This window comes from Cladophialophora psammophila, assembly GCF_000585535.1.
Source record: "Cladophialophora psammophila CBS 110553 chromosome Unknown aczJe-supercont1.4, whole genome shotgun sequence".
In the NCBI taxonomy this organism is placed as follows: domain Eukaryota; kingdom Fungi; phylum Ascomycota; class Eurotiomycetes; order Chaetothyriales; family Herpotrichiellaceae; genus Cladophialophora; species Cladophialophora psammophila.
Genome location: NW_006912925.1, coordinates 1,663,336 through 1,689,610, shown reverse-complemented (window position 1 = coordinate 1,689,610; position 26,275 = coordinate 1,663,336). Strand labels below are relative to the sequence as shown.

General features: G+C 53.1%; 10 protein-coding genes across 10 annotated transcripts; 2 read left to right on the top strand and 8 right to left on the bottom strand.

Annotated features, from left to right (window-relative positions):
* Positions 1-922: 922 nt before the first annotated feature.
* A1O5_03532 (glutamate decarboxylase) lies at positions 923-2,725 on the bottom strand (the record flags this gene model as incomplete). Its single annotated transcript, XM_007744143.1, has 1 exon — positions 923-2,725. One exon carries the CDS (start codon positions 2,723-2,725, stop codon positions 923-925), a length of 1,803 nt encoding a protein of 600 aa, XP_007742333.1.
* Positions 2,726-3,061: 336 nt separating this feature from the next.
* On the bottom strand, positions 3,062-5,149 carry A1O5_03531 (uncharacterized protein; the record flags this gene model as incomplete). Its single annotated transcript, XM_007744142.1, has 1 exon — positions 3,062-5,149. The coding sequence occupies one exon, from the start codon at positions 5,147-5,149 to the stop codon at positions 3,062-3,064; it is 2,088 nt and encodes a 695-aa protein (XP_007742332.1).
* A 969-nt stretch (positions 5,150-6,118) lies between these two features.
* Positions 6,119-6,358, bottom strand: A1O5_03530 (uncharacterized protein; the record flags this gene model as incomplete). Its single annotated transcript, XM_007744141.1, has 1 exon — positions 6,119-6,358. The coding sequence occupies one exon, from the start codon at positions 6,356-6,358 to the stop codon at positions 6,119-6,121; it is 240 nt and encodes a 79-aa protein (XP_007742331.1).
* A 53-nt stretch (positions 6,359-6,411) lies between these two features.
* On the bottom strand, positions 6,412-8,003 carry A1O5_03529 (uncharacterized protein; the record flags this gene model as incomplete). Its single annotated transcript, XM_007744140.1, has 3 exons — positions 6,412-7,577; positions 7,674-7,715; positions 7,892-8,003. The coding sequence occupies 3 exons, from the start codon at positions 8,001-8,003 to the stop codon at positions 6,412-6,414; spliced, it is 1,320 nt and encodes a 439-aa protein (XP_007742330.1).
* A 2,178-nt stretch (positions 8,004-10,181) lies between these two features.
* A1O5_03528 (26S protease regulatory subunit 6B) lies at positions 10,182-11,604 on the bottom strand (the record flags this gene model as incomplete). The annotated part of the gene is made up of 4 exons (XM_007744139.1): positions 10,182-11,151; positions 11,201-11,299; positions 11,355-11,396; positions 11,447-11,604. The coding sequence occupies 4 exons, from the start codon at positions 11,602-11,604 to the stop codon at positions 10,182-10,184; spliced, it is 1,269 nt and encodes a 422-aa protein (XP_007742329.1).
* Positions 11,605-15,158: 3,554 nt separating this feature from the next.
* Positions 15,159-18,089, top strand: A1O5_03527 (uncharacterized protein; the record flags this gene model as incomplete). Its single annotated transcript, XM_007744138.1, has 1 exon — positions 15,159-18,089. One exon carries the CDS (start codon positions 15,159-15,161, stop codon positions 18,087-18,089), a length of 2,931 nt encoding a protein of 976 aa, XP_007742328.1.
* Positions 18,090-18,920: 831 nt separating this feature from the next.
* A1O5_03526 (uncharacterized protein) lies at positions 18,921-19,606 on the bottom strand (the record flags this gene model as incomplete). The annotated part of the gene is made up of 2 exons (XM_007744137.1): positions 18,921-19,369; positions 19,444-19,606. 2 exons carry the CDS (start codon positions 19,604-19,606, stop codon positions 18,921-18,923), a joined length of 612 nt encoding a protein of 203 aa, XP_007742327.1.
* Positions 19,607-19,845: 239 nt separating this feature from the next.
* On the top strand, positions 19,846-21,456 carry A1O5_03525 (translation initiation factor 3 subunit E; the record flags this gene model as incomplete). The annotated part of the gene is made up of 2 exons (XM_007744136.1): positions 19,846-21,173; positions 21,243-21,456. 2 exons carry the CDS (start codon positions 19,846-19,848, stop codon positions 21,454-21,456), a joined length of 1,542 nt encoding a protein of 513 aa, XP_007742326.1.
* A 550-nt stretch (positions 21,457-22,006) lies between these two features.
* On the bottom strand, positions 22,007-23,476 carry A1O5_03524 (uncharacterized protein; the record flags this gene model as incomplete). The annotated part of the gene is made up of 3 exons (XM_007744135.1): positions 22,007-23,047; positions 23,115-23,302; positions 23,371-23,476. The coding sequence occupies 3 exons, from the start codon at positions 23,474-23,476 to the stop codon at positions 22,007-22,009; spliced, it is 1,335 nt and encodes a 444-aa protein (XP_007742325.1).
* A 572-nt stretch (positions 23,477-24,048) lies between these two features.
* A1O5_03523 (uncharacterized protein) lies at positions 24,049-25,627 on the bottom strand (the record flags this gene model as incomplete). The annotated part of the gene is made up of 2 exons (XM_007744134.1): positions 24,049-25,449; positions 25,496-25,627. 2 exons carry the CDS (start codon positions 25,625-25,627, stop codon positions 24,049-24,051), a joined length of 1,533 nt encoding a protein of 510 aa, XP_007742324.1.
* Positions 25,628-26,275: the final 648 nt, after the last annotated feature.

The window sequence follows — 26,275 nt, the reverse complement described above, 5'->3', positions numbered from 1 at the left end:
AATCCAGCCAGCGTCTGGTGTTCTGAAGGGCCAATGTTTGTTTCAAAGCAGACACGACCGGATAGACACAAGGTGTCTTCGGCGCAACCCTTCTCTCGTCCATCCTGGAATCGGAGATGCCTGGAACTGTTTGGACAAGGAGACCACAATTTGGGCTGTTAAAAAGACGTGCGGATACTGTCGTGTGATGATCCTGAAGGCTCTGTGTATTGTGGAGATGTTTTCGGCTTCGCTTCCTTCGCTGCTCTCTGCTTGCTTCCCTGGCACGAGGCACGCACGGCTGGCTTCCCAGCTTCGCGCAGCCTTGCACAGTCGGTGCACAGCAGATCCCTCCCTGTACATGCACCGATAGCTTCTCTTGCCGCCTTCTAATGAGGTCACCGCCTTTTCCTCCCTACCTGCGGTTCCTCTGTCTTTACCAAGCCGCCCTTCCAGCATCGAAAGTCGTGCAAACGAAAACTAAAACCCTACTCTTCGTGAGCCCGTATCGACCTATGTTCAGGCTGAGCCTCACTCCGTCAAAGCCCTCTGCGCCGCAGAGCTAGTGTAGTTGGTTATCTTCCTTAGGACATGGATACACCGCTCTCGCTAACTATATACATATATAGATAAATCTATCACTTACCTTTTCGTAGTCTCTCTCTCTGGCTTATAGTCGGTATCACAACTGCCTAATGTCCACTTCTTCTTCTCCTTCTCCTCCTCCTCCTCCTCCTCCTCCTTGTTTCCTCCTTAGGTTGTTGCAATTGTGTCTCCGCTCTAGCAGAGCCCGCGCGCTGTTCAAGGCGTCAAGATTACTTAGACAGAGAGGAAGGGGGAGGAAAGGGGGAGGGTGGCAGGGGCTCGATTCTACTCAATGAAAACCTCTGCGGAATACGTGTATATGTGTATCTTTCTTCGGCAACGCGGGCCAAAAATTCTATCAAGACGACCAGGCTCTAGATATTTCCTCGCGGCCGCAAGATCGCACTTCTTCTACCAACCGGCGTACCGTCTCCCTGGTGGTGGAGATATTCACCACGGCGCGGACGAAGGAGCCCATTTCGACCTCGTGGCTCAGCGCAGGGGCATAGTCGACCATGAAGCCCCGAGAGACCAGCGACCGCGCTATCCGGCTTGTGACGGCCGAGTTGCGCTTGCTGGCCTTGCTTCGTCTGTCCATGACTACGTCTATGTCCTTGTCTTCCCCGTTGCTGCCGTAACCCTGGGCATCGTCATTGCCGATGGTAGGACTATCACAGAGCATTTTGCCACCCGGGGCGAAGTAGAAGCACACCTGCAGACACGGCGGAGGGTTCGTGCTCACCAGCAGCAGGTCTGGACTCTGGTCCACGAGGTCTGCCAGGTAACAAGCGGTCGAATACGCGGTTTCAACCTTGGACGTGTACCCCAGTGTTCCGTAGTATTGCCAGGAGAGAAAGAGTTTCAGGCTATCTCCCCGGCGTCCACACTGGAGTGTGAGATCGGCGAGATCGTCTGGAGCGGCCCAATCTTCGTCGGACGATTCGAGTCGGTCATGGCCGTTCAATTCCTGTTGTTCAGCCTGTAGCTCGTCTTCATTGCCGTCGTGGAACAGGTATCCCGCTCGGAGCGTGTTCGCCGTATGAGCATTTTTGAGATCCTTGAGCAACAGGAAGCTGCACGTCACTGGTACACCTAGCATCTTGTGCGGATTGACGGCAATGCTGTCTGCAAGCTCACACCCTTTTAATCTTGTATGGCGGAGACTGTCAGAAAAGACAAGGCTTCCGCCCCAAGCGCCGTCGATGTGCATCCATAACCCGTGTTTTCCGGCAATCTGTGCAACAGCAGGGAATGGATCGAACGATCCCAGCACCGTCGTTCCGGCAGTGGCATTGACATAGAATGGCGTTTTACCCCGGCTCTTTTCTCTCACAATCAGAGACTCCAATGCCTCGGGATCCATCTCTCCAGATGATGGATGAACAGGGACGGGAATGACACTTTCCGCCCCAAAGCCACATTGTTGCGCAGCCTTCTCAATACTGTAATGTCCATGCTCGGAAGTGAACATCACCAATTGTCTTCCTCCAGCATGATTCCCTGACTGTTTCGTATCCGGAAAGAGTGTGTTCCGCGCAATAACGATGCTGGTCATATTGCTCGCACTCCCCCCTTGAACATTGATTCCTCCGGCTCTCGGCCCCAAGAAGCCGAACGTCGCCGCAAGGGCTTTCGTCACGTGGGTCTCGATGAGTGAGAGCACAGGGGAAACCTGGTAAACATGTACATTTGTGTTGAGGACGCTGAGAATCAAATCCGCCGCTATTCCGGGAGGTAAAGGGGCGGAGTATAGCTTGTCAAGAAAACCGGGGGCAGAGGTGTTGACGCTATACTTCAATATTGAAGATAGCGAATTGACGAGGCCATGTGGGCCAGTGCCCCGATCTGGCAGGGACAGAGTCCCGTTTGACGTCAGGATGGAGAGCAACTCTGAAGGAGAATGTGGCTCAAGGATGGAAGATGTAGATACGGGCTGACGAAGTTGATGTGCTTTGCGCTCCGATTCGGCTTGTCGAATAAAGGGGATGAGCCGACCAAGAACTGAGGCGAGGAGGTTTTGTAACTCATCAGCTCGAGACATAAAAGCATCGTCGACGCTGCCACCTTTTATGCCATTGGACACCTGTGAAAGACGGTTACTGTGTAGTGCATTGCTTGATGTCAAGCCGTTGACGCTGCCTTCGAGCGGATGGTCAGACATGCTCACCCAACTTATACCAATCCATATGCCGAAAAGAAAACACCCACACACGATCGCTCAAGGTCCAGAGGAGCAAATAAACAACCGCGAACATCTAATCAATCAAAGCAATCTACCCGATATATATTTGAAGAACTGATAGTCAAGGCAGAGTCAGCGTAGAAGTTGTAATTGGGCCACCAGAGTAAAATTCTCCTCAACAACGCTGGTGGCGTGCTTCTCCGGATGACGCAACTCGGTGGAGACAAGGCTGAGGACAGGGGTAACTCAGAAGCATTCCGGCCTCTTGCAAGTAATACTCCGTACGCTCTGTTCATATCCGTTTTGCCTCGTCCCTCAAGTCAAGGCATTTGTTCGAACAACAGCGTTGGCGGATGTTGCTGAAGCACGACTGCCCTTCATGCTGTGCGAATTCGACTTTCGGGAATGCCTCTCTCTTGCAAGCTCAATCGGCGTCTTCTTCCTCCCTGGCCCAGATGCTTCCTTCAGAGGCACAGCTGGTGCGTGACTCTGCCCGGGCCCCTTTGCCAGAGCGCGCCACTCCCCAGGCCGTCGATGATACAGATCCATCGCCCAGTTCTTCCAAACATTTCGGCCAAAGGGCGACTCTCGAAGTTGGCTTTCATTGCTGACGAGCTCTCCAGCTAGACGCTCTTTCATGAAATGAAGCCGGTCCGTGGCTGTCCATAGGGCATCTGCCACATAAGAGCCACTAAGGTCTTGCGATAGGGTGCCGATGTGTCCGTAGAAACGAGGGATGAATTCTCGTCTAAAATGCATGTTGGATTCTGTCGGAGACAGGGCACATTGAACGACGCGCGAGGAAACTGGATCTCGTGCCATTGCCATCAGCATTTTGGTGTCCAGTGCCAACATGCTGTCCTGGACAAGGGTACATGTCTTTGGAGTTTGTAGCATTGTCTGAGCCAATAGTGAGGCGTGGACATCAGTCTTGGGTGTCGAAGTTTCTGTGTCCTTGGTCGCATCGTTATCCTGAGTTTGCTCTTGCACCTCTGTCGACCTAAATCCGAGAAGATTAGGAAGAAACTCCCCTCCGTCGCTCTTGTATTCTGACTTGATCACATCCGAAATATCTTGCGGATCGACGCCTCGCAAAGCACATCGCTCGATCAGGACTCTAATCAGGCCAGTCCTTCGGCGAGAGATGAGGACCGGCAGCTCAGCCAAGATCAACTTTTTCGCTTCGGCTAGGTCATCTTTACCCAACCGTTCAAGAATCCTCATTGCCACATAGCTTGCTGTATCATTTTTAGACATGCTCCCGAGCCGTGGCGTCAGGACATTCTTGTACAGCTTCTTGAATACTTTGCCGGGAAGTTGCTCGACTAGAATCTCGACCAAATGAGAGCCAGTAGGATCATAGATCAACCCAATGATGAATTTAGCACTTTGAGAATCTTCCTCCAGCTCTTGGTCTGGGAGCAGTTTTCGAAGGACCGAGTCCTCCTCTGCTGCCTGGTTCCTGCCGGATGCCGAGAGTTCGACACGCAGAAGTAACTGCAAGACAGGATTGCCGGTCGGATGTGTAGCTAAGGCTCTCAAATAGGTGGTGTCCAATGCCGAAATAGCGCTACTGATAAGTTTGTCCAGAGCGTTGCGGAATGTCTTCGGCACAATCCGTTTGCTCTCAGATGTCTCGGTCCCTTTCTCCATGGGTGCTTTGAGCTTTTCCTTCTTTCGGCTGGCGACCATGGCCTGGATCGAATCATCGTCTAATGGCAGGCCCGATAGGATGAGGAGCAAGACGCGGATGGTGTGGGAAGCGAATCTGTCAGTGAGGAGAAAACCCATATTTGGCTCAAGCTCTTCTGCGGCATGTAGGAAGAGAGGCTCCATGGATGGCAATCCAGTACCGGCCGTATCCTCTGCCCGGGGCTCCCTTTCCACGTGTCTCGCTGCTTGTAGAAACAGCGTCTCACAGCAATGACTCCCAAACCGATGTCGCACAAGGTAGGTGAGATTTCCGAGGAACTTGCTGAAAAGATGCCGCATCTGTTCAGGAGTGGACAACATAATGATCTTCTCTAGATATCGAGAGCAAGATTGGCTAGATGCAACCTTCATTTCCTTGCCTTCAGTCTCGCTGTGCACTGCCTCGATGAAGATTGCGCGGTCTTCTGGTGAATCGAAATCATTCGCGACGATTTTGGCGTTGACGTTTGCGTAGTATTCTTGTTCTTCGGGAGTTAGGAGCCCATGAAACTGTGTGTCTTCTGTTGGCTCCTGCATTCCAGGCGGTCTCTGAACATCGAAGCCGATGAAGTCATCTCCAGCGTCGCCCTCCACCACAAATTCACTTGGGATCTCTTCATCGCGGGAATGGCCGATTTTGAGGCGTTTAGCGGATCGCTTGCCCGCCTTTTCCTGCTGCCTCCTCCCCCGCTTTTTGCCCTCGCGAGGCATTTTGCAAAGAGTCAATTAGGCTGTGGGATATCAGAAGTGCAGAGGGCCTACACCTAAAAAGATGAACAGTGAGATGGAGGTTAACAGGTTCAAGACAGCTTTCGAGGACTCGGTAGGACAAGAAAAAATTACGCCGCCAAGCCTTTTTCCGCCGATCCACTCATCAGAGCTACAAGATCCTGTATATACTACAAGAAAGGGGCGATATATGAAGGTTACCTTCGATTTCATGGTCAATTGCCCAGGTAGCTCACCCCTGTTAGACCGTGTCACTTGTTTTGGAATTTGGTTCGCTTTGGATTTATTTAGGTACGACGACTTCTGCACCAGGACCCAGCTCGCTAGGAAACCTGATCAAAATGCTTCGGCCGCCGGTGCGCTGTGGTGTTTCGTTACTTGGCTGAAGAAAAGAGAAACTTGCACAGGAAACCATTTGACAACTCTCTCTCTCTCTCTCTCTCTCTCTCTCTCCCTCCTCTCTCTTTCTCGCCACATCGTCGCGCCATGGCCGCGTTCATCATGTCCATTTGTCCCCCCCTTCACCCCACGTAGCCACATGTGTCTCTTGACGCATAACGCATGAGCAATGAGCCAAAGGACCAAGAAACTGCATTCTTTGGACCGCACCAGAATTTTTCAGAGACCGCCGTTGCTATTCTTTTGCCTGGTGCTGTACAAAACCCCCCCCCCCCCACCCCCTACCCCGTTCTGCCGAATGTTTATGTACAAGATAAAAACAAGTAAAGAGCGCATCATTGAGGAGATGCTACAAAAATCATGCGAAACCCTGACCTGTTGCATAATGGCCAGACCTTCCGTGCGCCAGAAATCGATGACGCCTCTTTCTCACACTCTGTCAAGTCCCCCGGGGGATAAATATGGTTGAATGTTCATGACGAGTAATATTAGTCTTGCAAATAACATAATTTGCTGCTCCGCGCCTTAAAATGCACCCATGTTCCACTGCGCTCACGTTCTCTGCATGCCAGGTTGTAGAGGAGCGCCATTCGGCAAGCCCATACCGTACGGATTGACATGTTGATTGTTGAATGCGTTGGGGTCTTGCATACCGCTCAAGAACTGCCCGATACCTTGGGCGTGACCGACGGGGCAATCTTTATGGCCCATAAGTAGAGTGCGGAGGTTCCGAATCTCGTCGTGCAGCTGAGCAACCTGTGTGTTGAGGCTGTCATTTTCGGCAGAGTACATTTCCACCTTGGCCTGCAGGTTAGCGAGCCACTGTTTCTTTCTTTGGCGACACTTCAGTGCGGCAACACTACACTGGTTAGTCCGCGTGCGACAGCACTCGAGGGCTTGATGGGGACTTGCCGATTGCGTTCAAGGAAATTCCTCCGCTTCTCTTCATCCGTCATCTTTTTGTTGTTACCGCTGTTGGTTGTTGTCGTGGTCTTTTCTTGCTCTTCGGCTTCATCGCTGTCTTCATCATCGTCGTCGTCGTCGTCGTCGCCGCGAGGGTCAAGGGCAGGATCCACGTTGGGAGCTCCCGAATTGCCCTTGGCACGTTTATTGCTTCCTTTGGCACTGGCTTCTGACTTTCTCCGGTTGCTGGCTGGCTCGGCTTTGGCAGCCTTCTTACCACGGCCACTCCGCGTGGTTGGCTTGGGATCCTGGGGGCTCTCAGGGCTTTCACCGGCGTCAGAGCTATTCCGCTTTTGATCTTGACCAACAGTCGGAACAGGCGCCGGGTTGGGCACGGCGAACTGATTGCTAGCTTGGCCTCCTTTCGCTAGCATGAACAGGCCATTGGCAGCGTCGGTGGCGTCGTGGACCGAATCCATGTTGTTGGTGGTGGTGGTGGTGGTGGTGGTGGTGGTGGTGGTAGTCTCCTGTGGGTTGGAAGTGTTGGCAAATTGGTTCTTGTTTCTCGCCGCAGCGTTGATGGCTGTGCGATGGAAATCAAGAGTGCCAGGCGTTGCGCCGCCACTTTGCAACGAATTAAAGAGCGCTTGTGAATTGGGGCTGGGGACGGGAAACATAGACCCGCCACCGCCTGGAGTCAGACCAGTCCGGAGGGACGACTCGTTGGGCGTTGGGAAGCCACGGCCGATACTGTCAAAGTAATCACCTTGTTGCGGACCAGCCAACATTGCAGGGCTCAGCGGCCCTGACCGAAGAGAGCTTTGCCAGTTGTAGCCACCGGTTGAGCTGGTGCCTGGGATGGCTGGGGATGTGAGAGCCGCGACAGGAGGTAGCAAGTTTTTGCCGGGGGTCTCTGTCGAGGGTGCTCCGAATGATTGTTCAAAAGGATTGAATTCTTGGCCGATGCTGCTTCCGTTGTTGTGCAAGGACGAGAAGTAGTCGGGGGTGTCTGCTTGAGTGGTGGGCGCAGGTCGCGGCGGCGGCGCAAGGGGTTCTGATGCTTGAACGACGGGCTTGGGATCTTCGACCAGCGAGGTGGATTGTGGTTCTACATGTCGCATTAGTGATGATTCTTTTTCTTTTTCTTTTTCTTTTTTTTTTTTTTTGGTCTTGCGCAGATTGGTAGGCGCGTGCCGACGCGTACCTGGAAGTGATGATTTAGCCTGCAACGGGGAAGTTTGTGATGCTAATGATGCGTCAAGGTTGTTAGCATTGATCCGTAGTATGCGCCCGGGAGCGCCGTGTTGATGCACGAAACAGTTTTCAATGCGCGATTGATGATGGGTGATGGCAGTGTGACGATGGTGGGCGGGAAAGAGTGGAAGAATTTTTTACAAATAGGGGGCGGCGAGAGGGACTAACCTTCTTGCTTCGCTGTGGCTTTCTTATTGTCCATAGGCGACGAGGTACGAGAAGTTGGGCCAGCCCCAAGGTGTTGTTGTGATGGTTGAGTTGCGACTGCGGCACTCGCCATATTGTCGGGATGGGATGAAGCAATACGTAGAGGAGGAAACAACGTCAGCCGTTGCAGAAGTGACGTCGATAGAGCTGGGAAGGCGTTGGCGCCTCATATATTGTGGGAGGTGGGAGGTAGGGCAGGCCAGGCGAGGGAGCGCAGGCGAGAGGGATGGCAGGGTGGGCAGGGTTTAGCCTTCGTCCGGGCGGGCCTGGGTCAAAGACTCCCCAAGGACTTCAAGGGAGGGCCGTAGGTAATAGAGTCAAAGGGTGCAACTTTGAAGTGGGCGCGCGGGTGGGTTGAACCAACAGCCTGCGAATCAGAGACGTGTCAGCTGTGCGCTGGGAAGTCGGCAGAGCATGGCGATCGCCCGCCATCGAGCCCATCAGCATTCAGAGCACCGCTTGTGCTCGCCACTCATATCGACCCACCGCCAGCCCATTCCCAATGCTCGATCGTAGCGGGGCGGGAATTGGCTCCGGGCCTGGACAGATTTGACAGATTCAGGGAAAGAGGGAAATTGTGGCCAGCAGCCTACCGGGCAAGTGGTACGGGAGAACACCTTCGCAGACCGTGCTGAGAAGCGAGCCCTCTCCACGGGGTTAAACTCCAGTTGAGACTCTGAACAACAACGGTTTGTTGCGAGATAGGCGATACGAAGGCAATCGAGGGCCGACTCTGAGGGGGGCGAGAGGCGGAAGGGTGATGACGTGTGTCTCGCGACTGACTGGGTGGTACCCAGTACCCAGTACAGCCGATGAAAGGCCTACCTAAGAAAAGAGCCCAAGTCAAGTCCCGTGATCGACGATGGGGGAGGGAATGCCGCCGGATGTTACAACAACGCCAACGGCAGCCTGGAATAGGTCTCCCAAAGCAGTTCTGTAACGCTTAATTGACAACCGAGAGGGGATGGTGGCTTTTTGTACAGAGGCTCAAACTGGTACAGGAGAGAGAGGAGGATGGGGAAGTTTAGGAGCGGGCGAAAAAGAGATATCAATGACCTCAGCACGCAGCTGCAGAATGTCAGTACTTGTTAGTAGTACTGTACCAGTAGGTACTCGGGACTTGGTACGGAGTAGTACTTTGTTTACTTGGTAGAGACACAAAGGTGACCCCGTGTCCCCCCTTTCGCCCCCCCGTTAAGGATTCTTCTCTCTCTGGGTGGAGTGAGCAAGGTGAGATAACTCCTGCTCCTACTGGCGGTGAATGGTACCGCTTTTCACTCTTCGCTTTTCTTTGACTCGCCATTCTGACGCAATCGTCGATGAAAATGCCCCGGCACTCGGACGGCGCCATCCCGTATCTAGTCTAGCGCGATACGCCATCCCACCACGGCAACCTGCAAGCCTGATCGAGACTAAGACCTCCCTACTGGGTACTTGGGTACTCGGTATCATCCTTCAGAAAAAACAAAGTGCATCTGCAAGCACGCCACACTCCCCCAATTGCTCATGCAGGCATACCTACAAGTACAGGACGTGTTACAAGTACTTCGTACATCCTATCCTCTTTCTACTGGCTTCCACTACTTCTTCTACCTACTTAGAGAATCAGACCTGCATGGTAGCGAGGCTACTAACTGCCTAGGTAGCGTACTTACCACTTTTTTGAAGGCTACTCGAGGAAAAATTCAAAACCTTTGTCCCTGTTTCATTCTCCTGACTATTACTGCTCCGTTGAACAACACTGCCGCTCTGCTTCCCCTGGACACCAAAGACATCCAACTTAGACAAACTGCAAGCTGGTGCTGATCAATTAGCTGAGCATGATTCGCCTCTCTCCGTAGAATCTAGCGATACGGTTACAAGAACAATCCGCCCAAAAAAAAAAAAAAAAAAAAAAAAAACCCAAACAACTATGGACTTGTATTCGTAATGTAACAGAGCCTTTCCGGCTGGTGCCCGCCACCGCTGGGAAACCTAGCAAAATCTCGGCGAAGTGACGCAAAGAAGACATTGGTGACACAGTTCAACAAGGTAGGGAGTATTCTGGCCATATACTTAGCACACCATAGAATTCTATTACTACAGGCGCCTTTTGGTCGTGGCCTTGATGCCGCGAGACTCTGGCCTCTGGAACCGAGACACCATGCAATGCAATACAGCCTTGTCCAAAGACCCCATCGGGTCTTGCTCTAGACCCAGCACACGACCCCCCCCCCCCCCCCCCCGGTGACCCCCAATCCCGTCCCTTGCTCTACCTGTAGAAATCAAACTTGTCCGCCTCCTGTGCTCCCTTGACTTGGCTCGAATATGCATCCTCCAGATCTGCTTGGATGATGTTATACCGATTCTTGCGTACAGCCCGCAAGCCCGCTTCTTGCATGATGGCCGCAATGATGGCGCCGGACAAGGGATCGTTCCTCACAATCAACGAGTCCAAGTCCACTTCGGGTGATAGTGACATCTTGCTGGCGATCGTGGTGAAAATCAACCGCCGTTCGCGCCGATCTCGAAGCGATGGAAACTCGATCTTGCGGTCCAGACGGCCCGGTCGGAGCAGGGCGGGGTCTAGTGTGTCCGCTCGGTTCGTGGCCATAATGACCTTGACATTGCTCGTCTGGTCAAAGCCGTCCATCTGATTGAGCAGTTCGAGAAGGATACGCTGAACCTCTCGATCCGCCCCCGTCTGGGCGTCAAATCGCTTGGTCGCAATCGCGTCAATCTCGTCGATGAAAATGATAGCAGGCGAGTTCTCACGCGCCATTCGAAACACATCTCGGACCATGCGAGGTCCTTCACCCAGGTATTTCTGAACAAATTCGGAGCCGACCACCCTAATGAAGCTGGCAGTCGTGCTGTTGGCAACCGCCTTAACCAACATCGTCTTTCCAGTACCTGGGGGCCCGTAGAGCAGAACACCTCGTGGTGGGTCGATGCCGATTTGTTTGTAGAGATCGAAATGTGTCAGAGGCAATTCGACGGCTTCCCGGATCTCCTGCTTTTGCATGTCAAGACCCCCGACATCCGCGTACGTCACATCTGGCTTCTCGTCGGCTCCAAGCATGGCGATGGAAGAATCGGCTTCGGGAGGGAGGATGTCGACAAGAGAATTCGAATGGCGGTGAAGGGCGACCGAGGAAGACGGCTTGAGCTTTTCGCGGTCGAGTGTCGAGAGGATGCGGACGACGTAGTTAGAGCCGGTAGAAGATTGGACGATCCCGGTACTAAGTGCTGTCAGCCTTGTAAACAAAAATAAAAGGGATCTATCCCTACTTTTGATCGATAGCTTCCATGAACTGGCCAATGACCAAAGGGACACTCTGTATTCGCTTGATCTCTTCTTGCGCCCGCACGAGCTCACGCTTCAGTGATCTAGAACGGGCATCAGTCCTACTGTCAACTAGGTCAATTGTCCATTTCCACCCACCTCTGTTCATCCTTGATATATTCTTCTTGCAGCTTGATATACCTGTCCCGGTCAGCTGGGGCATGCGGACAAACAACCGCAAGAATCCGTACTCTAGATGTCTTTGCAACCTCTTCAATGTCGAGTATTCATCGCTGCCGTCGGTGCCAGCTCCCTCTAAGGAGTCGATGTCTGGGATCGAATCTGAAATGGGTGGCTTCTTGTGAGGTGGAACAACGTTTGCAGGATTGTCGACGAGTACGTCGCCCATGGTGGTTCTCTGTCGGAGGGTCGGACTTCTGATAAACACGGGTGTGCGGAAGGAAGTTGGAGTGTCACCTAGATACGGCGAAAGTGTTGATAAAGTGGGAAACAAAAGGAAGATGGAACTGTTGGTCGCAAGGACTGCGTTGTCGAACGGCGACAAGTCGAAGTTCCAACTTGAAGGCGTCCGCAAGACGCGCCGCTTGAAAGCCTGCCTTAGCCCAAAATTGGACTAGAGCGGCTCGGGCGCTAGGGTGAACAGGAGAATCGGATAAATCGAATATCCGCGGCGAGACTTGCCCTTGACCTGCCCTGACTTTGTCCACCAAGCCACCCACCTTTTTCGACGTCTCGAATGACTGCTGAGCATTGCACGAGCCACCCTTCTCGATCAGCTGGCTTTTCCACGGTCCTCCCATCGAATGGCCAGGTGTTCTGGTAAGCAGTCGTGCCGTCCGGCGCTGATAGCATGCTGGCAAGACGTTTACTCGCGCTCATTGCCCTCTAGAACCTTTTTGGCCGTGATGGGCTTCTTTTCTTATAGCCTTCGTCACGGCAGACCCAGCCTACATCCATTACAGGAGATGAGGGATCAGCAGAAATTCAAACTTCCAGCTCCAGTAGAACTGATATGCGCAGAGCGACATCCTTGTGTTGGCTTTCTGTCCGAGCGCATCGGACCCGGCTCTTTGGATCCGTTCGGTTTAGGAATAGCTGCGAAAAGGAAGATGCCGCGCCGTTTGATCTAATTCCTTTTCCCTCCCACCCCTGGATAACCCTGCCCAAGGATCTCTAGGGTTGAATTGGACATAGTACCCAGTACTCAAGGGGGTTGGGGGAGACTCGAGCTGTGCCACTCTGCTAGATTGCTAGATATTAAAAGGTGTCTCTCCGCAATGTACCGGGTCTGGTGGCCAGTCGCACTGTACGAATAGTGTATCATGCGGTGCTGGTTCTTGCAGACGTCGGTCCATAGCCGAAAAGAGGGAGCGGCCCATGCAGCTAAGAGATAGAGGGCCACGCAGCAGCGGGCATGCATGATACTATGTACCCTGGTATGTGCCTAACCATGCTAGACCGGGGGTGAAATGAACTGGATTGCATTGGTTCTGGCAATATGAAAGAACCCGCCAGGTTCGCTTGCGACTGTCTTTGGCGTGTGACACGATTCGAAGGTCTGTGTCGAAAAGGACTCAGCCTGCCCGCAATGAGGAACTAGAGATGCGGATCTGCCAATCAGACAATATCTGGCCGCTTGCGCATGAGCAATGAGCAATGAGCTGGTTGACCTGGTTGAGCAGAAATGAGGCACTATCCGACTATGTAAGCCCTGGCATTCTGCTACCCTTTGCATTGTTTCCTTTTCCTTCTTCTCTTTCATGTCCTCCCCAACCCCGAATGTGAAGATCCCTCCTTTTCGCTGTTCTACCGGCCCTTGTCCTCTGTGACACTGTGTCTGTGATGCTCCAGGGGACACCTCTCTCCTATCCACTCTAACTTATGGCTCAGCGAGACGATCCGAACAACAGAGACAAGTACCAACAGGTCGATCCTGGGACATTTCTACGAAAAGGACTTTGTTGGCGTGAAGAGGGGATATGACTGACCGCCCTACTCAGTTCGGCATCCTGCCTCTTTTCTTGTCGACGGCCATCTCCTTTTTCCCAACCGCCATCCCCCCGAATCTTTTTACGCAACACTCTGTATGTACTGACCAGCAGAGACACACCGACGACTAGCAACGAGGGCATCTGGACATGTTTCTTGCTCCGACCGTGGCTGAGATGGGAAGCGGAGCCATCGATGCTCAGCATGATGGGGGATCATTAGGTTCGTGATCGCACACTCGAGGCACTTGAGCATGGTCTAAGCCGAAAACGACCTTGGTGCGGCCCCAATCTGGGTTTGGCATTTTGAAACCCGTATTACTCGGTATTGTGCTGCGAAATCCGGGACCCCCAGGAGCGAGTGACGGGCGAGGAGACACACCCAGCGCCGGCACCATCAGAGGCACCTAGCACAGCTTCATTGCAATTCTGCGAGAACTGGAACTCGACTTTCCCACGCTTTTTGGGGCATTTGTTGTGTGGCGGCAAACCAGGTGGACGGATGGCAGTGTGAGAGCAGAGTGAAGGGAAGCGGGTAAGAACAGAGAGCAAACCTGGGAACGCAGGCCACAAGCCAATGAAGAGCCGCAGAGGGCTCGTTAGCGAGCAGGCCCCCTTCACCCCCCCTTGCGCATTGCCCCCCCCAGAAGAGCCGAGTGGCACCGGACGCCCACTTTTGGCCTCCCTCTCAGCTCTGTCGCCCTGCTGCTTACACTCTCACCCCCCCCCTTCCAGGCTTCCAACTCCCAAGCACCTTTCTTTAGGCTCCCGTTTTTTTTCTCGACCTGCCCCAATTCCCGAATCCAACCTTTACGGTGCCTGTCTGTGCCTGCGCTGTTGACCACTTTCTCCCCCGGTTCGAGGCACTGCGCTTTTTGTGTTTCATCAATTCCAGTTCCCATTCCAGGTTCCCATCGCCCTCGCCCAGTTGTCAGCGTAGATGCTGGCTGTCGCTTGTCGCATCCATCCCTCTGACTGATCATTTCCCACCCCGCCCTGCCTGATTGTCTCTTTTCTGTTCCCTGCGTCTACGAACCACCACGTATCATCAACCTTGGGAAAAGAATCCAAATCGTTCCCATCTAATCACCATCCAAGGTATGTAAGCCTCTCCTACTTTCTTCTGATCCCCAGAAACCTTTTTTTTTGCCCCTCTGCCGATTCCCCCCTTGCACCTCGCAAAACATAGTGGGCTTGTCTTGTTCTTCCCTCTGCCGGGCGGTTCGCAGCAGCCGGAATTGAACACCAGCACATGGCTCGCCCACCACATCATCCATCCTCTCGCCTTCATTCCCTCCCCCAAAACCATCCGCCCACAGATCCATCACTAGCGCCTGTTATCTCCCATCAAACATGCGACTGAGATCGTGTCGCACGGCCCAATAGACCCGAGTGGGACCCTCTCGATGATGCTCGTTGCCCGTTCCTTTGGCCTGCCCACAAGCGTGGCTAACCTTCTTCTCTCAGCAGTTCCCAGTTCCCAGTCCTCAGTTGTCACACGCCCGCCGTGGCTAAACCCCTTTCGGCCATCCCCAGCCCTCAGGAAAATCGTCCCAATCTCGACTTTCCGATCGGTTCGCATACCTTTACGCCTGTGACGATTCCGCTCAAACATTGCCAGTCAGGTAAGTAGCCTTGTTCGATGTCCTCTGAGCTTGCCATTGCCCCCTTCACTAGGCTCGTATCACTTCGCCCTTGACGCCCCGTTGTTGATCTTTACTTTCCCCTGTGACGCGTCCAGGCACCTCCTCTCTCCCACCAGACGCCCGTCCTCCGTTCTTGCTTCAATGCGCAACCGTCGGCGCGCCTATCCATCATGAGATATCCGGTTCTGATGGGTGAGGTTGATGCCGAAGCGGATGTGTCCACCCTCGTGATGGCTGCGCGCATTTGGGGACCACTGCTGATGACTCTAGTTGCCATAGCCAATGGATGACCGAACCTCATTCGAGCCATGAACCCTTGGCTGACCGACGCCTCCTCGAATCCAAACAATCATGTTGGCTTTGGAGGCCCAATGGATGCTGGCATGTCTTTCCTGCAACCTCCTCAGACGATAAACCCTGCTCAGTTCCAAAATCCCGCCTTCCTAAATGGCGCCGCCCGAACCACCTCACCTGCCTTCCACAACCCCGTCTATCAGACGAACCCGGTGATACCTTCCAAGAGAGCAAGAGAAGACAGTCTAGTCACGTCGCCGCGGCAGGCACCTGGTGGCTTACCTGGTTCGCGATCACAGACGCCTGGACAAGGTCCTTTTCCCGGATATAACCCCCAGGCCAACGGCCTCCCGGCGATATCAAATGCTCCCACACCTTTTGGACATCTCCAGACGACATCTAACGCCTCACCATCTCCAACCATACAACAGCTGAACCATTTCGCCTCGGCCCAAGCCAATCAACGCATCGCGACAGCGTCACCTAGCCCGTTTTCTCCCCAACATGCTCCCCCACATGCTTCCCCGGCTCCTTCAGACCACGCGAGTCGCGTCGGAACCCCCCATGATAACCCCCAAAACTTCATATCCAATGGTGTTTTTGCGCCGGGATTTAATCAACCTCAATTCGGTCAGAATATGAGCAATGGCATGCCACAAATGGGCATGAATCCCCAGATCAATATGGCGGCGCAACATCCAAACGCGGCTGCAACCCAGCAGCGAAACTACCAGATGCATCTGCAGGCTCAAACGCGTCAGATCCAGGCCCAGGCGCAAGCTCAAGCTCGTGGCATGAACGGGATGCCAACCAATCCTGGCCAACACGCTTCCAACCCGCAGATGCCGCAAGGAGCTCCAGCAGCGTTTCACCCTGCCAGACCTAATAACCCCGAGGATTTTATCCGGGGTCTCCAGCAATTCATGGCCGCTCGCCATCGCCAGGTTGATCTAACACCGGTGATATGTGGCCGACAACTGCCTTTGTTACGGCTGTACGCCGCCGTGGTGAAAAGTGGGGGATCACAAAGGATATCAAAGCTGAATCAGTGGGCCTCGATTGCGCTCCAGTTTGGCTTCCCACCACCGCAACAGATGCAGGCAGCTCAAGAACTCCAGGCGTACTGGATGAACAACCTAGCCCCTTATGAGGCTGCTTGGCAGCTGTCGCAGCAGAAACAAAAGATGGCAGCGCAGGCCGCGATACAGGGTCAAACCCAGATGTCACCCCCGCGAGATCAACCTCCAGACTCTACTCACCAGAGAAGTGCATCGGCCAATGGACCAGTTGCCCAACAACCACAACCCCCTACGGCAAATGGATATATGCAGCCTCCCCATGCTCCAACACCGCAAGATCTCTCGGCAACTCCTCAACACCGTTCTAGCGTATCGAGGCAGTTCGATCCCCAACAGATTGCTGCTATGCAGGGCCAGGTCCAGGGTCAACCCCCCCAAAAACGGCCTCAAACCGGCGGGGGAAAGATGGCAGAACCTGAACCTGACTTGAACAAACCCTTGTCGAGACCGATCGAGGATCCTTTCAAGCCGGATGTCCTCCCTCCGAGCAGATTTCACGGACCGATCAACGTGGAGGAGATGTTCATTATCGGACAACACATCGCTGAATCCAAACCATTCGCACCCTCTATACGAGAGTTGGGAGTAATTGACATCCACGCTCTGACAATGGCAATCAAATCTGGAATGCACGCCGAGACACGGGTCGCATTGGACACACTTGTCACGCTTTCGATGGAGTCTTCGTTGCCATTGGCATTGAGTGAATGCGACGACCTCGTTGACACACTACTGGATTGTGCTCAGGATCAGGTCACCTTCCTCAGCGAACACGCAACCGAAGTCTCCGACGAAATGTTCCTCACCTCATATGAAGATCTTGTCCGGGCCTGTCGCATCGAGAACGAGTCCTTACAAGATGTTCCCGAGTTTGGAACAGTTGCATACGATCTGGAAAGAGCAGCGGATCGCTTGATTTGTATCACCACCCTGTTGCGCAACTTCTCTTTTTACGAAGCCAACTTTGTCCCCCTGGGTCAACCAGAGGTTGTCAAGCTGCTCAGCACTGTAATTCGATATCTGGGCACTACGGAAATGTTTTTGCGACACAACAGAAACACTCTGGATTTCATGAAAGACGTGGTCATTTATTTTAGTAACTTGTCGACCTTGCTTCAGCTCCCGGGGAAAGAAGAAGCACTCTGTGTCCTTCACTTCCTTCTCGCATTTGCACCTACTCCAGCGCCTACCTCAAGTTCCACGACCAAGGTCTCCTTCGTCCCGTACTCACCCGCTTTACATAAGTACATGCCTTCTGCTGTCGATAGTCTCGCCAAGCTCCTGGCGCGCGATGAACCCAACCGCACGTACTACAAAGCCATCTTCACAGCCGACAGTCACTCGAATCCTCCGTACGAACTATTGACGAGAGCATTTGGGCTCGCCATTTCTTCAATCCCAGCAAACTCAAACCATACCAGGCCACTCATCGAGGCACGCAAACCTTTCCTCCTGCAAGGAATGTTGGCCGCAGAAATTTTGGCAGGTCTCGCACCAGGTTCAGACCACCCGTTGGCGCGCTCATGGCTGGAATCGCATGATGGCTTTGCTGGCAATCTTCTCCGATTGGTCAGTTTGTTGGGTGCGGATCGGACGACCCAGACTGCTCCCAGACATCCCCAACCAAATAATCGAAATAACGCTTTTGAGCCAGATGCCAATGGCTACGGGGCGATCGCGAATCGTGCTATCTCTGTCTTGAAGACCTTGGTGCAGAAAGCCCGCAGGACCGACGAAAGTGGCTCGGCGGTAGTACCCATGGGCATTATGCCGAGCAAAGAAAGTCTTCTGGGAGCCATGATCCAAAAAGACATTGACCCGGGCATACTGCGACAGCTCTGTGTTTATGCCGGTTTAGAGGATTAGTACGACAGGCATTGAATTGCATGTGCGCGGTTGAGCTGACGTCCGCGGGATTAGGAGCACGGCCTATTGCATTCATCCAGCTTGGTGAAATTCGGATTGGCGGACAAGAGCAAGATTTGCTATGACAGGAACTTTCAATGGCTGAACTTGAGGCCTATTTGTACCTCCACGTGAAGCTTGAACGGTTGGGTACATAAGAGATGTCTTTTTCCGCTCTTAAAAGAGTGGGGAAACCACAAAATGTGTTTACTTAGTCTTCAACTTGATCCAATAAAGAGATTGTTTGACTTGAGTAGGTGTCTCAATGCGATGGAATGGTTCAGTCCCTTCAGATGTAGTTTGTATTCACTTCGCTGGTCCATTCGTGGTGATAGCAAGGAAAATAAGCCATGAATCACATTGCTACGTGTTCTAAATAATCCGTATGCATGTTGTGCCAGCGAATTTCCCCCCTCCTGAGAGTTTCCGTGTCTTGATTAAGGGAACGAAGGGAGTAAGTTAGGTAGGTAGGTATCTCTTCTCTTTTCTTCTTTTGCATTGCATCCTTTTGCGGTGGGAATAAGAATTCATAGGTAGCTCACCCAGAAGGTAGGTTCCATCTCCATCTTGTTTTTGTTTTTGTTCTTGTAACTTTTGAATACAGTCGACCAGCTTACTCTCAGCCTGTGCCGGGGCGTGTGCCGGGGCGTGAAAGCGCTCTTCTTGAACATATGTAGATAGCTCGCCATTGCATTCGAGAGACGCAGGCGGAACTTTGGTAGCTTGATGCTCGTATGCCATGTACAGCCCTCTCTCTCTCTCTCTCTCTTCTTCTTTTCTTTCGACAGCACTTCAAAACCCACTCATCTCCGCCCACCGCTTGATCTCTGGGCCCCTCCAGCCCCGAATAACCACTTGCCGTATCGTCCAATTGATCACAATATTGGCTTTCCTCCGTCCTCGCGCGTCGGTCATGTATTCTTCCAACCCCAAAGCCGTGCGCACGGCATTCGCTAGTTCCCGCAGGTCACCCTTGATCTTGCGGATGGTCGTGATGTGCTTGGAGCCGCCGGCTTTGGCGCTATGGTAGATTGGGAGGTTTTTCGACGGGGTGCGCATGATCATGTACGGGAGCGGGGAGAGCGTGGGCGTCAAGTTATGATCCTGGATCTGGCTCATGAGAAAGGAAGATTGTTGAGTAGGCGACTCCTGATGCCGCTGTTGTTGCTGCATCGGGGAGGGTGTTGCTGAAGGAGTTGATACAGGGTACATGTTCGCAGCGCGATCTTTGCTGTCCTGTTCTGTTGGTTGAGATTCATGTCAGTGATTGTGCAGGTAAGTCCAAGAAAAGTCCCGGCTGCAGGGATGAACTTACTTTCTTTTCGAATGGCCGCTTTTTGTCTTCGGTGTAGCTTGTCCAGAGTTGTGATTTTCGCGTACTTTTCCCTGGGCATCCAGTCTGACTTCCATCTGACCTGGCATAGAGGCTGCTGTGGGCGCAACATAGCCCGTAGAAGTAGAGTTGAAGGGGCTTTCATTGTCATTATTGAGAGCGCAAATTAGACGGCCGACGTGCACCTTGGGAGCATTGACATTGACCGAAGGACATTGGGTGTAATGTGCACGTGAAGTGCAAGGCTGAAGATTTACTTCGACACCAGCGCCCGGCTTGGCATCACCTGGTATCGCCGCTTTCTGTGATTATTCGCCTAACGCTTTTTGGTATAGCGCAGCGCAACCCGATTCGTTTTTCTCAGGCGCACGACCGATATTCAAAATGTGGTCGAAGATTGAAGACCTTCCAAGCGGCCATCCAGAGCACGAAGACAACCAGGACCTGCCTGGATATATCTTCCCTCTCGATCTCCCTCCCACCCCATCGCCGCCGCCATCCCCGTCCAACGACTCCCTCACAAGGGAGAATTTAAGAATTCTCCAAGAACAACTCAGTGTAGTTGTGAACGAATTCGATTTCAGCGACGCCATGGCTTCCGACAAGGCTACCAACGGTAGCGACCCTGTCGACGATCCTACCGGCGAGTATGCCTTTCTGAATAAGCTCATACTGCGGATGGACCGACACCTCGTCTTTCCTTTACTTGAACATAAGCTCGGGTCCGAAGACATCTCGCAAGAACGTTACGATGACCTCAAACAGGCCATCTACCAGCTTCTCAAAAACACCAACATGATTGACTACGTGGGCAATCTCTACAAGGAAATCTACAAAACGGATACCATTCCTCCAGACTACGTGAAGAAGAGAGAGGAAGTGTTGAGTCAGCTGGCAAAATTCGAAGAGGAATCCGCGCACCTGACAAACCTGCTGAACGATGAATCAGTCACCTCGCAACTGCGCAGTGACAAGGTCGCCAATCTGAAGTTCCTTGAAGAGCAACACGGCGTCACACAGCAGATGGTCGACAACCTCTATGATTTCGGCAGATTCCGATACCAGTGCGGTCTCTACCCCGAAGCCGCTGACTTGCTTTACCGTTTCCGTGTCCTTTCCACTGACAATGACAAAGTCGTCAAGGCCACCTGGGGCAAGTTGGTCTGCGAAATTCTGGGTGAGGAATGGGAGAATGCGCTTGAAGAGGTTGAAAAGGTCAAGGAACATATCGAGACGCGTCTGTTCAACAATCCCCGTGCACAACTCACAGCACGCGAAGCCCTGGTTCATTACGCCCTCTTCCCTTTCTTCAACTACGAGCCTGCTCGTGAAAAGCTGACAGAAATGTACTTCTCCCCGCCATACATCTCGTCTGTCCAAACTGTTTGTCCCTGGATTCTCCGTTACCTCGCAGCAGCAGTCATCACCAATCGCGCCCGCATGAACAACTCACACAACTACCAGAAACAGGTCAAGGATCTTGTCCGAGTCGTGAAACAGGAAGTCTACGAATATCAAGACCCAGTGACAGAGTTTGTCAAGGCTCTCTACGTTGACTTTGACTTTGAAGGCGCACAGAAGAAGTTGTCTGAAGCTGAGGCCATACTGAGAGGGGATTTCTTCTTGGGAAGCTCGACTGATGCATTCATGGAGAGCGCAAGACATCATATCTCGGAAAGCTATTGCAAAATCCACCAGAGAATTGATATCAAGTAAGTCTGAGGGCATCTCCTATGCACTTCACTCTTTCATTCCCTTAAATACTAACTTCTGCGACTTAGGGACCTCTCCACCCGCCTGGGTCTCTCTCCTAGCGAAGGTGAGAAATGGATTGTCAACCTCATCCGCGACACAAAAGTGGACGCAAAGATCGACTACCAGGCAGGAACAGTGGTCATGAACCATCCCCCTCAGAGTGTGTACCAGCAGGTCATTGAGAAGACAAAGGGTGCATTCTTCCGCACACAGGTGTTGAGCGCCGCGGTGGCGAAATGAATGGACAGTGACCGAAAGTAACCATGCATGCGAGAGTGTCGGCGTGAATGGTGGAACCAAATCAAACGACAACAAATTCCAGATCAACCAACGAGCAATAATGCCTACGGAGTAGTCTGTTCGATATCCGCAGTTGAGAGCCCACCAGTCGCGGATGGATTCGAATGGCGCAACATCAAGAGATCTCGAGGATCTCAAACCGAGAAGCAGCAAAGAACACTGAAGAGAGCGTTGGGGACGGAGAACACGTTGGCTGAGAACATTGAGTCTAATGCAGAGATCTAGAAAAATGACGAGCTTCGGACATAAGGTCATGATACCCATGAGCATGGTACTGAATGATGACAGACAGAACTAAAGGACTGAAACGAGCTGTTTTGAGTGGAGAATCACAGCACGGCCAGTGAGCAGAGCAAGAATGGAGAGGTCACTTCTACTTCCAAGGTCTAGCTAGCTCTTCTGCTTGATGTAGCATGGCATTGTGCAATGCTGTTGCAAAAATGAAAAAGAAAAGCGTCAACGAGCTGCCGTAATCCGACTCAGACATGTCTCATTTCTTCCCGTTCCCGTTGCCAGTACCATTGCCGTTGCGGTCCTTGCTCTTCAGCTTCATCTCTTCCTCGGCCACTAAGCCCTTGACTTCTTCCTCGTTCATCCACTCCCTGACACTGCCCATGACGGTCTCCAAGCTCTGTCCCCCGCCGAGGATGCCGTCCAGATCGCTACTCTCGACGCCACAACGGTGGTCTGTGACCCTGTTTTGGGAGAAGTTGTACGTGCGGATCTTGTCCTCTCTTCCGGTCCTGGCGACGCCGCCCATGGCCGCGCGGCGCATGCTGATAACCTCGGCCTCGCGCTGCTCGCGCCGCATCTGAGCCAGCTTGGCGCGAAGCAGCGTCCACGCCTTTTCGCGGTTCTTGTGCTGCGAGCGCGAATCTTGCATCGCCACGACGGTACCCGTGGGCAGGTGCGTCAGCCGCACCGCCGAGTCGGTCTTGTTGACGTGTTGGCCCCCGGCGCCCCGCGCGCGCATCGTCTCCGATTTCACCTCTGTCGGCGAGATGTAGTAATCCGAGTTCGGGTCGTCGTAGTCCAAGCCGTCACCGTTGGCGGACGAGTCGGGCAGGTTGGGCAGGACGAGCACCGAGACCGCGCTGGTGTGTGTTCGGCCTTTCTTCTCCGTCGCGGGAACGCGTTGCACTCGATGGACCCCGGCCTCTGTTCTTAGCACATCATATGAGCCCGGATGGTTGACTTCCAACAGCGCGTCGGTTAGGCCCGCTTCGTGGGTCGAGTCGTCCGGCGTGTAACTCGCTAGCGCGGTGGGCCATCTCTTCCGCGTGCAGAAGTCGGTGTACATGTTCAACAGGCTCTGGGCGAACAGGGAAGCCTCAGAGCCGCCGGCGCCAGGATGGATTTCGATAAGACAGGGCATGGAAGCGAAAGGGTGGGGCGGGATGAGCGACCTCTTGAGCTTTGAAGCAAGGGAGTGCAAAGACGCAGTGGTAGCTTGGATATCGGTTTCTGCGAGGGAGCGAAGCTCAGCGTCGGACGAGGGGTCGTGAAGGAGGGTGTTGAGTTCTTCGAGAGACTGTCCGCGTACACATTCATGTCAACATGTAGATCGTGCGACATCCATCTTTGACGAGGATATTTACATTCTGTGCATCGTCCCACTCCTTCAACGCCGCAGATACGGGACCCAGCTCCCCAATCCTCTTCGCGACGGCAACGTCGTAGTTCTCCGCGTTCGCAGCCGCCAGCTGCTGGTGCTCAGCGGCAACTGCCCGTGCCCGCTGCAGAAGAATAGGCGATATTTCCGGCCCATTTCCAGAGGGTGCCGTTGCTAGAGAGTAGTCAATTCACTGTAGCCTTCAGAGGACTTGCGGCATCGAAATATGGAATGACACGTACTTGAACTCTGGAAGCGAGCTCGGTGATGACGTCTTCTAGCTGCCGTGCGCAGCAAAGGTCCAATGCATGTTGAGCATAGCCGCCACCGCGAGCTACTACTCAACATGCCTCGGATGGACGAAGAACAACAAAGTCTTCAGGTAGAACAATCAAAGGATATCGAGAGCATGGTTTGGTAGGTTAGAAAAGTTCAACGCTGGGCCGCGAAGGAGACTCATAATTGTATACCGGAGGAAGGTCTATCGGCCCAATCGGGCACATTCCAGCCTCAGCCTTGCACGGCGCCGAAGCCTGCCGAAGCCTTACCTATACTTTGTACACTTCGTCCTACGCTAACATCATTCAAACTTGGTGGAAATGAGTCTCATATTCAACTTTGGCGACATTGTATCTATGGCGCTCCATATACGCAAAGACCGGAAAACAAGTAGAGGTATCTGTATCTCTGGCGCCTTGGTTTCTCCCCTTCCCCACTCAAAACCCTGGATCTCGTTTCATCTTTCGTCGGTTGTTAAACGCCTTGCGATGTGTATGCAAATTTTTTTGGTTTCATGCCTTCGTCACGTGAATGAGGAGCCGGAGTGGTATCGAGCATTCTGTACATTTTGGACGCCGGTCGTGCTTCGTTATTATTTGTGACAACGTGTATCGGTATGCGTCGCATTCGTTGGAAGCCGTTCATGAACGAAAGGCCCATATTGACTTCAACCCATTCTCATCGAAACCGGCGATGTCCTTTTTGGTTCCCGTCAAGTCGGCATTGCTTCTGTCACGCAGCGGTACAAGTCGAGGTGACTGGCCGGACCAGGTTGGTGTCTTGTCGTCGCCGTCCATGGGGAAGAAGACTCCTTCGACCTCTTCATCGATCTTTTTAGAACTTAGACCCGGGCTGGAAATCCCACGGTCAAATCGTCCAATTGGCGCCGACGAATGTCTCAGACCACTCGACTGAACCCTCAATCCATTCGACTCCCCAGAGTCAACTCGATTGAGCTGCATCCGAGCCATCGCTTGAGATATACCAGATATCTGTACGCTTGGTGTGGTCGATTCGTTCGGCATCCAGGACCCGCGAAGAGGTGAACCAACGTGGCCAAAGCTGGATGGTCCGTTGCTTTCAGCAGCTTTTTTCTCTCGCTGTTCGGCCCACAAGGCACTGAATCTCGAAGGGCTCCCTGCCGGTGGGGATCCGACTTTGCTAGAGGTCCCACTTGGAATTGCCAGGGCGTGGACGTGATCCTTGGAACTGTGCTCTTGGTCTGCCCTCGACGTGCGGCGCATCTTTTCCTGTGGAGTAAGTACTTCGTCGCGCAAGCTATTAGGAAGTAGATCTGTCTCCACCCCCATTCCTTCCTCCCACTCATAAGGCAGGTGTGAACGTGGAACACTTGCCGACAGTCCCCTCGTCTTAACAGCTCTCTGAGAATGCATAATTCGCTGGCCAATTGACTCTTCTGCATTTTGCGGCGAAAGACCCAAAGGCGAGACGTTTCTCAAATTGGACCCGAGATTGGCATTTCGAACATTGACAATTGACTCTGGTGGGCTTCCAAGCTGTCTCGACAGCGACGAAGAGGCTGGAGATCGCATGCCAAACTTATCTGGGACAGATTGGCCGAGAGGTCCATATTTCGCTATGTGGGAAACGCTGTTCGAATCGAAAGACTGTGGTAGAGGCGCATTGAGGGCGGTTCGGAGATTTTCGACAGGCGACTTGGGGAATTGGTAATCATTTGGAGGAGAGCCAAATTGAGAGGTCGGGGGCGAGTTGAGGCCCGAATCGAGGGCGGAAGGCGGTTGATATTGGGTGTACCGATCTTGAAATGCGTCCGCCTCGTCGCCGTCCATTAATGGGAACGTTTGACCTTGGAAGTAGTCTGGGCCGTAAGGAGGCTGATTGGGAATGGGATCCCCCAAACTTGGATCTTGGCTGGGGAAAGGTGCTTGCTCCGAACGATTTGCAAAATTGAAATTTCGACTTGCCATGGCAAAGCCAGCATCGAGGTCTGCTCGATTGACTCGTCGCCCATCGGGCAGATAGTGGGCCAGAGCGCATTTGGCGCCAAACTTGCAGTTCCCCTGTACATGTCAATCTCGACTCAGTCGCAACTCAAGACAATCCTACCTTCATGAAATATTTGCAGGGCGCCTGCTGGGTCATTGGATCGAGAGAGTGCATGAAAGGACAGGCGTTTCCTGCCTGGCAGGCCCCTTGACGAAAGAATTTACACGGGACGTGTTTGGTATCTTGCGACATGTCAGCATATGTGCATTCTTTCGGATACGATCAAATTCACTTTTGCCTGAAGCAGTGGGAGGGCTTCTCGCCATATCAAATAACGGCTGGCTCTGTGAGATACTGCTCTTTCTGTCTGCGCCATTCCCAAACGCCGCCGATCCAGGTACTGGCACAGCCTTTTCACCGTTGGCGCCGAAGCCATTCCGCTGTCTGCTCGGTCCATGCGTCATAGACGCAGGGTGTTGAGAGGTGCTCTTTGAGTGCCCTCGATTCATGGTACCGTACTGATCATGATCATTCCAGGTTGCCGAAGGGTCTGAAGTCAATCGAGGAAGGGCGGTACTCATGATGTGGTAGGCCGCAAAGAGGACGGAGCGTGGACAGCACAGGCAGGAGGGTGGCAGGATCCCCGTTTACTGCAGAGGTGGTCAGGCTATCCCAGAGCACTTGGTATGCAGTGTGATCGCGAGTTGTGCCACAAGTCATGCGGGCACCTGGACCGCGCAGACTCGGGACGAAAGCACTCTCTCCACGTGTTCGGCCGACGTGCGTGGGGGTGAGGGACGACGATAACGTGTTGCGTCAGGGCGGAATGTGAGATGGGGTGGAGGTCGAAGTCTGGCGGCGAGATGGTAATAACGAGGTAAGAATTGGTAATCGTGGTAG